This window comes from Leopardus geoffroyi, chromosome B4 (genome assembly GCF_018350155.1).
Source record: "Leopardus geoffroyi isolate Oge1 chromosome B4, O.geoffroyi_Oge1_pat1.0, whole genome shotgun sequence".
NCBI classification, from domain to species: Eukaryota; Metazoa; Chordata; class Mammalia; order Carnivora; family Felidae; genus Leopardus; species Leopardus geoffroyi.
Genome location: NC_059341.1, coordinates 58,869,718 through 58,883,373, shown reverse-complemented (window position 1 = coordinate 58,883,373; position 13,656 = coordinate 58,869,718). Strand labels below are relative to the sequence as shown.

Sequence of the window (13,656 nt, the reverse complement as noted above, 5' to 3'; positions counted from 1 at the left end):
TGCAGCATTTACAGTAGCCAAACTATAAAAGCAGCCCAAGTGTCCAATGATAGATGAATGGATAAAGAAGATGTGCTATGTATATTCTATGGAATATTATTCAGCCATAAAAGATGAAATCTTATTTGCAACAACATGGATAGAGCTAGAGAGTATAATGCTAAGTGAAATAAGTCAGTCAGAGAAAGACAAATACCATATGATCTCACCCATATGTAGAATTTAAGAAACAAAATAAATAAGCAAAGGAAAAAGAAGAGACAGAGAGAGAAACTGTTAACAAACTTATGGTTACCAAAAGGGAGGTTGGTAGGGGGATGAGTGAAATAAATGATGGGGAGTCGAATACACTTATTATTAAAAAAAAAAAAAGAACTTTAAGCAAACCCAGGGCTGTACTTGTGGATTAATTGAGCATGTATAATTTACCACTGCAGTTTACATAACTGTATTTTTCTTATTCTGATAAATAGGCATTTCCAGCTTCAGGAGAAAAATTAGAACATTTCTGCACAATAAAATAAGCCATCAGCCTATTCAACTATTATAAGTAAAAAAGTCTCGGTTCATACCACCACTGCTTAGTTTTGAAGTTGAAATGTTTCCAAGTTTAATTCAACTTTTCACCATTTACATCTATTTCTTTTTGTTCACATTTATTGTGTTGATTTTTTCCCTGTAATCAATTCCCTGTATTTTTTTCCTTGTAAACAATACTATTTTCTTATTCTAGTTTGATGCTACATCAAATGATATGAATAATTCAGAGAATGCCAATCTAGGAAAATACTTTTACTGTACTTAGGTAGACAGGGCCAAGAGCAAAAGATGGTGATGGAAACACATCAGGGTTTGAATGGTTTGTCACATGTTATTACTCATAGGCTTTTGGATAAATTAGCCATTAATACTAAGTGACTGTTTCTCATCTACAAAATGGGAATAATAATACCTATTCCACATGTGGTCGTGTTACATTTTATAACGAATGTAAAAAGCCTAATTTAGACCTGGGCAGGTGGTAGGGGTTCAATAAACAATATGTATTTTTTATGTTTTCTTATTAAAACAAAATTTTAAATCGCTAGTAGTTCAAAGGATTTGTTTCTATATGGGAGTTCATTTAGTTCTTAGTAATAGGCTATAAAATATTTAGAAACACTGGTTATTTGTCTCATTATGGCTTTATGGCAAATTTATTCAAATTTTTATATAAGTAGATAATCTGGGGGCATGTCAAGTGTGCTCAACTTGCTTGTGTCTTAATGCCTATATCAGAGTTTTGTTTGTTTTAAGCCAAAAAAGGCCCTTGTGGGAAATGAAAAGTTAATAAAATTGTTCATAAAATAAGTACAATAAATCTTAAAAAAAATACACAATCCCTCTAAAAGTCTTCCAAAAACCTGAAGAGGAGCAAACATTTCCAGGCTCATTCTTTGAGGCCCACTATTACTCTAATATCAAAGCCAAAGACCACAAGAAAATTACAGACTACTGGCCTTTATGAATGTTGATGTAAAAATCCTCAACAAAATACTAGCAAACCAATTTCAATAGCACATTAAAAGTATTATAAACCATGACCAAGTGAGATTTATTCATTTAATGCAAGGATGGTTCAGCATATGAAACTAAATCCGGTGTGATACACCACATTAACAGATTAAAGGATAAAAACCCACATGACCACCTAAATTGATGCAGAAAAGCATTTGACAGGATTCAACACCCTTGATAAAAATATTCAGAAAATTAGAAATAGACAAAAAACCATGTCAACATAATAAAGGTCATATATAACAAGCCCACAGCTAACATCATACATAATGGTGAAAGGATCAAAGTTTTCCTCTAAGATATGGAACCAGGCAAGGATGTGCACACCCTACCACTTCTATGCAACCTAGTACTGGAAGTCCTAGTCAGAGCAGTTAGGCAAATAATATATTAGAAATCCACATTGGAAAGGAAGAAGTAAATTAATCTCTGTTCATATATGACATGATCTTATATATAGAAACCCCTAGATTGTTATAACTAATAAACAAATCCGAAAAGATACAGGATACAAAATCAACGTACAAAAATCAATGGCATTCACATACACTAATGATGAACCCTAAAAGAAAATTAAGAAAATTCCACTTATAATACCATCATAAAAAATAAAGTACTTATGAATAAACCTAACAAAGGAGGTAAAAGACTTGTACTCTAAAAACTACAAACATTGCTGAAATTAAAGAAGACACAAATAAAAGGAAAGACATCCTGTGTTCATGGATTGGAAGACGATTTTCTTAAGATGTCCATTCTACTGAAATCTGCCTACAGATTCAATGCAATCCCTATCAAAATCCCAGTGGTATTTTTTTTTGCATAAATAGAAAAATTCATCCTAAAACTGATATGGAATCTCAAAGGACCCCTAATAGCCAAAACAATTTTGAAAAAGAAAGAGCTGAAGGACACTTTCTGATTTCAAAACATACTACAAAGCTATAATATGGTACTGGAATAAAGACAAAAAACAACAAGGATGCCAAGACCCAGTGGAAAAACTGGGTATCTTTTCATGGAGGTCATCAAGAAGATATGACCACCAGTTGATCTATCAGCTGGATCCAGGTAATCAGAGGTTATTCACCCCCTCTCCTGTCCTTGAAATATGGCTTCCCCACTCTGAGAAGCTGCCCCAAGAACACTGCCTTGAAATAATGATGTAGTGCTGAGATCATTTGGATGGTATATATAACAACCCAGTAAAGCCTCTATATAAACTTAATAGATTTGGTGGGTGGCTGCAGAGATCTACTTGTCTTGTAGCCACCAAAGACAAGCGCATATGTAAATTCCTTTGCTTATTAAACCTTCCATCTACCAACTTGGAGTGACCTGCCTTTTCCTTCAGTTTCTCCCTGCCCTCTGAATATGAGGGCTAGTTTCAGATTATATCCACGAAGCTCCTGAGGATCTTGCAAACCAACAATATCCATATCCGTACCCATATCGATGTCCACATTTAATATCCATATCAAAAAAAGTGAAATTGGACTCTTATCTTACACTATATACAAAAGTAAACTCAAAATGGATTGAATAGGGGCACCTGAGTGGCTCAGTTGGTTAAGCATCAGACTCTTGATTTTGGCTCAGGTCACGATCTCACAGTTTGTGGGATCAAGCTCTGCATTGGGTTCTGTGCTGACAGTGTGGAGCCTGCCTGGGATTCTCTCTCTTCTTCTCTCTCTGCCTCTCCCCTGATCATGTTCATATTCATATTCTCTCTCTCTCTCTCTCCCTCCCTCTCTCAAAACAAACAAACAAACAAACAAAGAAACACGAAAAAAAAATGGATTAAAGGGGCACCTGGGTGGCTCAGTAGGCTAAGCCTCCGACTTCAGCTCAGGTCATGATCTCATGGTTTGTGAGTTCGAGCCCTACATTGGGCTCTGTGCTGATGGTGTGGAGCCAGCTTATAATTCTTTCTCTCTGCCTCTCTCTCTGCCCCTTCTGGGCTCACGCTCTCTCTCTCCCTCTCTCTCAACATAAACTAAAAAAAAATGCATTAAAGATTTAAATTTAAGACCCAAAACTATGTAACTTCAGAAGAAAATATGGGGGGGAATCTTCATGACATTGGATTTGACAATGATTTCTTGGATATGACACCAAAAGCACAAGCAACAAAAGCAAAAATAGACAAATACTGCTATATCAAGTTTAAACACTTCTGTGCATCAAAGAACATAATCAACAAAATGAAAAGGAAACCTATGGAGTAGGAGAAAAAAAAACATACATCTTATTACAAAATTGTCAAAGGACTTGAATAGACATTTTTCCAGAGATGGTATGCAAATGGCCAACAAAGAGATGTATGAAAAGATGCTCAAAAATACAAACCATCAGAGAAATGCAAAGCAAACCACAATAAGATTGCATCTTGCACCCATTAGTATGGCTACTATCAAAAAAGCAGAAAATACCACGTTGGCCCTCATGTCTAGAAATTGGAACCCTCGTGCACTATTAATAGGATTGTGAAATGGTGCAACCACTAAGCAAAACAATATGATGGTTCCTCACAAACTTAAAAATGGAACTCGTATTCCCACTCTGGGTAGATTTCTAAAAGAACTGAAAGCAGGGTGCCAAAGAGATATTTGCACACCCATGTTCATAGCAGCAATATTCACAATAGCCAAAGATGGAAGCAACTCAAATGTTTATTGATAAATGAATGGGCAAACAAAATGCAGGATACACATGTAATGGAATATTTATTCAGCCTTAAAAAGGAAGGAAATCCTGTCGCAAGCTAAAACATGGATAAAGTTTGAAAACATTATACTAAGTGAAATAAGCCAGATACAAGAAGACAAACACTATATGATTTTCCTCATATGAGGTATCTGAGGTAGTCAAATTCATAGAAACAGAAAGTAAAATGGTGGTTACCAGGGGCTGAGAGGAGTGGAAAAGCGGGGTTGTTTAATGGGTACAGAGTTTCAGTATGCAAGATGGGAAAGTTCTGGAGATCTGCTTTGCAACACTACTGAACTGTATACTTAAAATGGTTGATATGGCAATTTTGATGTTATGTTTTTTTACTACAATAAAAAAAACAGAATATGGTTTCTAAATTTTTATTTTTCTTTTTCCAAAAATAACCTTCTTAATTTTCCAACCCATCTCTATACTTATGGTTATTTCACAAAATGGAAAAATAGTAGTAGTTGTTACCTATCTACCTACCAGGGCTTGCCCATCATCTGACAAGACTAAAATCAGTCACCATTCTTTTTTTCAGTTAATTAAATGGAAATAGACTTTTGATTCTCTTCTTTGAAGCTTAAAATTGATATTATCTCCTATTGCTCAGTTTCCTGCATGATGACTCTTTTGCCTGAAACCTATGTGAACATTTGGAGAGAAGGCAGGTGACCCACAATGATTTTAAGAGGCATTTTTTTTTTTTATTGCTCATACTCTATTAGCAATCTTTTATTTTAGCCTGATCCTGAATTCTTACTTCCTCTAATTCACATCTGAGTCAGGCAGGGCTTGGTGCCTGGTATTGGTTTTAGTCATAAAAGTAAACTCCTATGTAATTTTGAAAACATTATTAACACTATGACCAGATGTGTAGTCCCCAAATGTTAGGGTTCTCACCTCTAACAGCTTTAAACAGTTAGTGATTTCTTTCTTCAAATTTTCTTCTGCCAAGTCTCGTGATCTTTCTTCAAGCTTTACTCTTTTCTCCAAGGTGAACCAGTCACACTTAAATCCCAAAGATAATCTGAGAAATTCAGCCTATTGTCAAAATAATGTGAAGGTGAGCGGAGAAAATTGGTTGTAGTGAAATATTTCAACTTAATACTGGATTATGCTGAGTCATTACTTTCTCCTCCCAGCAACATAATGCTGGCATACATCGGCTTTACCTGCACTTAGTCACTGCCAAGGTAACCAGACACCAAATGTATGACAGCTTGTCATAGACTGTATGAAGTGATAATAGACAAGGGAGTCAGAAACATTTTTTTTTTAACTTAAAGGGACAAAACTCACCTCCACCTCCTTCTCATTAGCAGAAGTGCTGTAGGATAAGAAAAAAAAAGTGTTCAAACGTAATTCAATAGAGAAGCAAAAAATGTGAGCATGCCATATGAAGAAGAACTTACTTGTCACTTTGTTTAAAGTTAACCGATTTCACAGTGGTTACAGGGAGAGAGGAAACAGCAGCAACTATTAAAAGACAATAAAATATTATTGGGTTATAAAGGCTTAGTGGAAGACACAATCAAACGTCCCCTCTCCACTACAGGCATTTCATTGACATATAGCTGAAATAACAGCCAGCTAATAATACAGTTTCTTAAATATAAGATAACGTTATGTTATGCTATTGGGATCACAATGACATTAAAATCATTGGCTCACACGTCATCGTGTGAATAGTCTGAAACCTGAAGAGGTCTCAGAGTCCAATTGCTCTCTTTGCATTTGAATGTTTGACTCGATCCCATGGCTAAATGTACACCTTCCTCTGGTACCTTGGTCCTTCTTCAGATCAAGGCTTTAACAGCAGCAGGAGTAGTCATTGAAGTAATAGTAGTGGTATAATAGCATCATCATCATCATCATCATAATAATAATAATAACAACAACAGCAACAATAAACATGGTATCAACCATTTGTCACAAGTTTACTATGTGCCAGTCCCAAAACAATGCTCTTTACATATAATGATACTCTTCATGACAACTTCGCAAAAAGAATATATTAGTTATGAAGAGTATTAGAGATGGAAAAAACCTGGTTTAAGTTCCAGCTTTGACCTTTATAGCTCTGTGACCTGGAACAAGTCACAACTTCATCAAATGTGTATAAAGTAAGGATGATATTATTTTACTTTTTTTTTTTTTTTTTTTTTTTTTTTTTTTTTTTTTTTTAGTAGACTCTAGGCATGCCCAGTACAGAGCCCAACACAAGGCTTGAACTCATGACCCTGAGATCAAGACCTAAGCTGAGATCAAGAGCCAGATGCTTGGGGTGCCTGGGTGGCTCAGTTGGTTAAGTGTCCGACTTTCGCTCAGGTCATGATCTCACAGTTCATGGGTTCAAGCCCTGTGTTGGGCTCTGTGCTGATAGCTCAGAGCCTGGGGCCTGTTTCAGATTCTGTGTCTCCCTCTTTCTGCCCCTCTGCTGCTTGCTTTCTCTCTCTCTCTCTCTCTCTCTCTCTCTCTCTCTCTAATGGATGAATGAATGAATGAATGAATGAATAAATAAAATGTTGAAAAAAAACTTTACAAAAAGTCAGAAGATTAACCAACTGAGCCACCCAGGTGCCCTTATTTTCCTATAGTAGCTTTTATGAGAACTTTGCCAGGCGTTTTCCACCTGTTTTATACCTAACTTATTCAATCCTCAGAGCAAACCTGTGGTAGGTACTGTACCATCCAAAGTCTACAGGCTAGGAAACTGAATTGCAATTTACCTATCTAATATAAGTGCATATTTGGGGGAACTAAATAAAACTCTGCACATGAATTCTCAATAAAGACTAATTTTTTTTCTCATCATTTCCATTTTACAGATGAGGAAATTGACACTCAGGTTAAATATTCTTCCAAATCTGCTAGTCAGAGAATGACCCAGTGTAGAGTCTGCTTGACTTCAAAGCTTCAAATCTATCCTAATGGAGGTGAAAGGGGGAGCGAAGCATATTAGCATTTATTTTTAAATACTTAGTCTTATTCACTGTTGGATGGGATAATAAAAAAAATCTCAAAGTGGAGCTTAGAATTTACTACCAACACTGGCATGGTTCTTTGTTCACAATAGTGTAGAAGCTATTACAAGTCCTCTGGAGCTTAATAGTTAATGTAACATAAATGTGGCTTTACAAAAATGATACAAAATGAAGCAAGAGTCAGTTTTATTGGCTGATTTTATCTAGAGATGCAGAATTATAGGCACATCTTTACTCAGAAAGATTTCACCCATAAAAATATAAGCAAGGAACAAAAGTTCACATGGGCTTTGGGAGAGAACATTCCTTACCTCCTGCGGCACATTCTTTTCTATGCTCATCTATTGTTTTTGGTTCCTCTTTAGCTTCCTAAAATCATAAAGAGATTTTATTGCTGTACATAGAGTGGAAATCCTTCATAACCAATCATTTCCCAACTTCCTGTCCTCTCCTAACCCTACTCTATCAAAAACACTGTGATATTCAAAGAACTGAACTAGGGGTTAAGAATAAAACAGGACTAGCTCTAAGGGGTTTTCCAATGTAGTTGAGGTACACAAGACAGAAATAGATGAATAGTGATACAAATTACCACAAGGCAACCACTAGGTTTGATTGTCAAATAAATGAGATGTGAATAAATAAGTGCTCTACAAAGATAGGGAGACACCATGGCTTGAGAAGCTTGGCAAGTCTCTGCAGATGAGAAACATGCTGGAGCTTGATGGAGAGGTAGGACTGGATGCATGAAGAGGTGGCGGTGATCTAGGACTATCACATGTAGCTTTCTAGATAGGCTGCTGGGGAACTGGTGGCAAAAATAGCAACTAGGATTGTGTTATGTTAGGCTTTTACTCCGTATAAATACATTTTAAGGTCACTGGCCAGCTATCCTACAAACATATCTATACAACAAGAATTACCCTAATTAGAGGGTTGTACTATACTGCCTGGGAAAATCTAATGGGAAAGCAATAGGTATAAAATCATTTTTATGGTGACAATTATTCAACATTCTCAGAAATTTTCCATAAAAAGCAAGTCTATGACAAATTTCCTTGGTAGAGCCATTGATACCATGTCATGTAATTTTTAGATAATTGAAGCTAGGACTTTGATAAAATGTAACAAATGCAGTAATAAAGGTAAACCTCTGGGTCATTCTTATCAACAGTTAAATATTCTTAAGTTTTCTGAATCCTCCCTCAACACCCTAATCTCTTCCATCTGTGGCATCTTCTTTCTCTCCTCTCCCTTATAGCCATGCTTCTTCTGGGAAGAATTGTCCATAGTTGCAATTTCCAGTTTTTCAACTCCCATCTGTCCCTCCACCCAATACTCCAAGAAAACTGCCCCTTCCAGTTATCAGTGAACTCTCTATTGCCAAATTCAATGGAAATTTTTCAGTCTTTATCTTACTTGACCTCTTTGTGGCATCTAAAATGATCTACAATCCCCTCCTCCTTGAAGATTTTTCGTTCCTTGGTTTTCATCTCCTGATGTCCTCCCATTGCTGCAGTAGCTCCTTCTGAGTTTCTTCTGTCATTGCCTTCTTTTCTTAGATAATGGAATCATCAAGAGTCCATTATTCTCTGTGTGCTCTTCCCGCCTGCTCTTTCCAAGTCTCCTTGAGAAATCTCACCCACATACTTTTTGTTTTTTTAGCTGGTAACTCACAAATGTGTGTCTACCCCTAAAGTCCTAGGAATGAACTTATGAATATAGATATACAGCTGTATATGTAATCTTTCAGAGTATTGATGTCTCACATCAACCTGAAACTTGACTTGAACCAATCTTATTTTACCCCCTAAAGTTTACCTTTCTTACTGCCTCCCTCTTCTCATGAAATCCTATTCATTCTGTTGGATAAGCCACAATCCTGAGTATCTACATTTTCCCATGCATCCCCCACACCTACCCTGGTTATCAGTCACTGTGTCCTATAAACTCTGTCCCTTAAATCTCTCCCAAATTAGTCTTTTATCCATCCACACCAAATTCATACTATCCTCATCTCTTGTCTGAATTATCAATGGCATCCTAACCAGCACCTCATCTCCATGACTACATTTTCTAATTCTAACCCATGTTTTTAAGTTTATTTCTATCTTGTCTTGAGATGAGAAAAAATCTTTTTCTCAGAAGACTACCATGAAAAATTAGAGGACTCAAATATTCCTCTATTATTTTATAATAATAAAATATTTATTATTTTATATATAATATAAATAATATAAATATATATAAATAATTAATATATAAATTATATATATAAATATATAAATATATATTTATAAATATATAAAATATTATATAATATATTTATATTTATTAAATATATATTATAATTATATATATATAATATATAATATAATAATATATTATTAAATATATATTATAATATATTTATATATATATAATATATATATAATATATTAAATAAAATATTTATTATTTTATATATAATATAAATAATATAAATATATATAAATAATTAATATATAAATTATATATATAAATATATAAATATATATTTATAAATATATAAAATAAATAATATAAATAATATAAATATATATAATAAAAAAATTTATAAGGGGCAACCACTTTTGGCATGTTTGCTAGCCAACACTACACTCTATATACACTTCACACTACAAAGGATGATTCCAAATCACATATCCCATCATTCCACTCCCTTCAGACTAGAATAGTATAAAGTTTTTGCCCACCCTATTGCCTCAAATGTATTTATGCCACAACCATCTCTCAGCTTGAGTTAGCTTTTATAAGTCTCTGTTTCTTAAAACCAAATGGGCCTAAGTAAAACAATGTTTATATACTGATGAGAAAACAATACACACACACACACACACACACACATATATGTACATACCTGTATACATACAATACAAAGAGGGACTAATACATAAATAAGACCCTTGAGGAAACATGGAATTGGATCAATAGTCTACAAGTTACTCTCCAATAATTATAAATTCATACCAGTGTCAATGAACTTTCTCTTTAAGGAAAGGAACTTTTTCTGTAAACATTTAAATAATGTTGTATAGCAGTTTTCCAGGTTCCTGGATAGCATTCAATACCATTCACAAAGTACCTCCTCCATGACAGTGTCTGGCCTCCTGACCCAAGCATTTTTCTTTTACATCACTAACCACACTGCATAATTGTATATTACTGAGTAACTGTATGTTTCTTCCCTTAATTAGAACATGTTCTCTTAATTAGAACAGATCTTTAAGGTAAATATTACTGTTTTATTTAACCTTACTTATTAATACATTTGTTTACTTAAAAGTCCTCTATTGATAGATGTTTAACATGTTTCCAGTAGACCTTTGATGAATGAGTGAGTGAATGAATGAAAAAACAATGTGGAGTAAGGAAGTCCTAGCTCTAACTCTATTGTGTGACCTTGGACAAGTCACAGGGACTCTTGGGCACCAACTTCTTAATCAATAAAACATTGATGTGATTAAATTCTATTAACTTAATATTTTGAAAGGATAAAATGTGCTTTTAAGAATATTTTACAAATTTAAAGGGACAGTTCTACCATCGTACTATATCATTACTTTTATTGCCAACACGCGTATATTTCCTTACCAGATTTAATGTGGTTTTGTCCTCACTCACAGAGCCTTGGGGTGCAGTATTGTCATGAGCTGGACTTTTGCCTGTGAGAGAAAGGGAACACACTGAACAGTTGCCTGAGCAGTAACAAGTGAAAGAGGAAGAAATAGTGAGGGTGGCAATTACGAGCAGACTAGTAAGTGGCAAAAATCTTAACATGTGAGACAAATTATATACTATAAAACTTTAAACATGTCCATTGATTCAAAATCAGGTCTAGAGCAGCTAAGATTCCCAAGAAAGCTAGCCCTATAAGATTTCTTAATAGAAATTAATATCTGTATGAATGGCCTTCAAGTAAGTTTTTAAAATCTTTTTTAAGTCTGCTGCTTTTTTTTTTTTTAAATCAAACACATTACTAGTATACTTATAGAAACTGGATGAAGGAAGGTTGAACAACCAGTAACTTAGTAGCTTTGTAATAGCTTGACAAACCGGTGTTTAAAAATTGCATATGTAATACTGATAAACAAGTATGATATTCTTCCAAAACGTGGTATCTTTCTAAAAAAGAAAATCATCAAACTAAGGAATGAAGGCACTATAAATGTATGCCATTTCTTTTTGTAATTTCCTTTATTTTTGTGTACTTTATTCATACTGAAATGTACTTGATAATGATTTTCCTCTTTATATGATCCATTGTCTTGAATTTAGTTCAGTGCAGGCACAAAGGTCAGCAGCTATAAATAGGTTGTGTTTCTTTTTTAAAAAAGGAATAAAGTATGTATTATATTTTTAAATTTTATATGGAAATAAGAACAAAATGAAAAAGTCTTTTTCCAATGAAATTTCAAATTTTTGTTAACTTTTATTTTTTGTTTTTATTACTTTTTAAAACTATATATATATATACATATATATGTATATCCAAGTTAGCATATAGTGTAATAATGATTTCAGGAGTAGAATCCAGTGATTCATCCCCTATATATAACACCCAGTGCTCATCTCTATTTTATTTTGGAGAGAGAGAGTACAACCAAGGAGTGACAGACAGGGGGACAGAAGATCTGAAACAGGTTATGTCCTGAGAGCAGCAAACCCAATGCAGGGCTCAAACTCATGAACCACAAGGTCATGACCTGAGCCAAAGTCAGAGTCTCAATGGACTGAGCCACCCAGGTGCCCGATGTTTTCATTAACTTTTAAGAAAGAGAATAAATTCATATGGTCCATAAATTTAAAAGTGTAAACTGTTATGGTGAAAATTATCCCTCCCATCCATGCCTGCCAGAAACCTACTTTCTACCTGCATAGACAATGTTATTTTTGTCTAGCCTTTCAGAGGTATTTTATGTATACATAAAAACTTCTTCTTGTCCTTTTTCACCACAAAATTTTACACGCAATATATAATGTTTTATATTTGTTTTTTTAGAGACAATAGTTATTTGATATCCTTCTAAGGAAGTTTCCTTATATATGTTTATGGATTCATATTAGTATTCGATTACATCGAGATGCCAATATATATTAACTAGGCTTCTTTTGATAGTTAACTTGTTTCCAATATTTTGTTATTATAGACAATGCTGCAGTAAAGAAACTTCTACAAGTTATGTGTGTGCTTAGAGCTATAGGATAAATTCCCAGAAACCAAACTGTCTTATCACAGGATATGTACATTTAACATATTGGTAGATATCAGCAAATTCCCTTCTATATTAATTATAATAATTTACATTCCCTATAGAAATGTATGAGATTTCCAGTTTTCCCCACAGTCTAACCAACAGAGTGTAATAAAATTTTTGCATCTTTGTCTACATGACTAGTGAAAAATGGTACCCTGATGTAGTTCTAATTAAAATTTCTCTTATTCAGGGTGGTGCCTGGGTGGCTCAGCCAATTGGGCGTCCAGCTTTGGCTCAGGTCATGATCTTACGGCTCTGGGTTCAAGCCCCGTGTTGGGCTCTGTACTGACAGAACAGAGCATGGAGCCTGCTTCGGATTCTATGTCTCCATCTCTCTCTGTCCCTCCCCTGCTCACGCTCTGTCTTGCTCTCTCTCAAAAATAAACACTAAGAAAATGTTTTTAAATAAAAAAATAAAGAGGCACCTGGGTGGCTCAGTTTAAACGTCCGACTTCAGCTGAGGTCATGATCTCACGGTTCGTGAGTTCGAGCCCCGCATTGGGCTCTGCGCTGACAGCTCAGAGCCTGGACCCTGCTTCGGATTCTGCGTCTCCCTCTCTCTCTCTACCCCTCCCCTGCTCACGCTCTGTCTCTGTCTCTGTCTCTCTCTCTTAAAAATAAATAAACATTTAAAAAAAATTAAAAAATAAATAAAATTAAAAAAATAAAAATAAATTTCTCTTATTCGGTCTGAAGTAGAATATGAAGATATTCTTCAGTTTAAGTAAGGAATAGATTCCATTTCTACAATTTTACAACTCCTTTAGTTTAGCATCTATATCTGAACTGTCCAGTTCACACAATAGAATGGATTTTCCTTGACTGATGTGTTTGGGGTGAACGGGAGCCTATGGACTTCCGTGAGTGTTAACTGCAGTGATGGTTTAGTGGGAATGCTTGAGAATCACTACTTTGTTTTCAGACTCAAAAAAGGATCCAACATAGTATATAGTTAATTCTTTTGCCCCCTGAGCGAACCATCACAAACTGGCCCCTCCTTTTAACCAAATAGATTCTAATGGGGATTCTGAGAATTTCCTAAGCAGATGAGTCTATATCTGTGCCACAGTTGAGACCCAGTTGTATCCAGTCAATCTTTG

The 13,656-nt window shown here is 34.8% G+C and overlaps 1 protein-coding gene across 4 annotated transcripts in view; it reads right to left on the bottom strand.

The window, feature by feature from the left end:
- Positions 1–13,656, bottom strand: part of IRAG2 (inositol 1,4,5-triphosphate receptor associated 2) — a 142,430-nt gene that overhangs the window by 20,801 nt on the left and 107,973 nt on the right. For all 4 annotated transcript variants that reach the window (XM_045465457.1, XM_045465454.1, XM_045465455.1 and 1 more), the window contains 5 exons: positions 10,893–10,963; positions 7,571–7,628; positions 5,688–5,751; positions 5,575–5,602; positions 5,176–5,316 (listed from right to left, as the gene is read on the bottom strand). In XM_045465457.1, the coding sequence (XP_045321413.1) occupies positions 5,176–5,316; positions 5,575–5,602; positions 5,688–5,751; positions 7,571–7,628; positions 10,893–10,963 (362 nt within the window). The remainder of the gene's footprint in view (positions 1–5,175; positions 5,317–5,574; positions 5,603–5,687; positions 5,752–7,570; positions 7,629–10,892; positions 10,964–13,656) is intronic.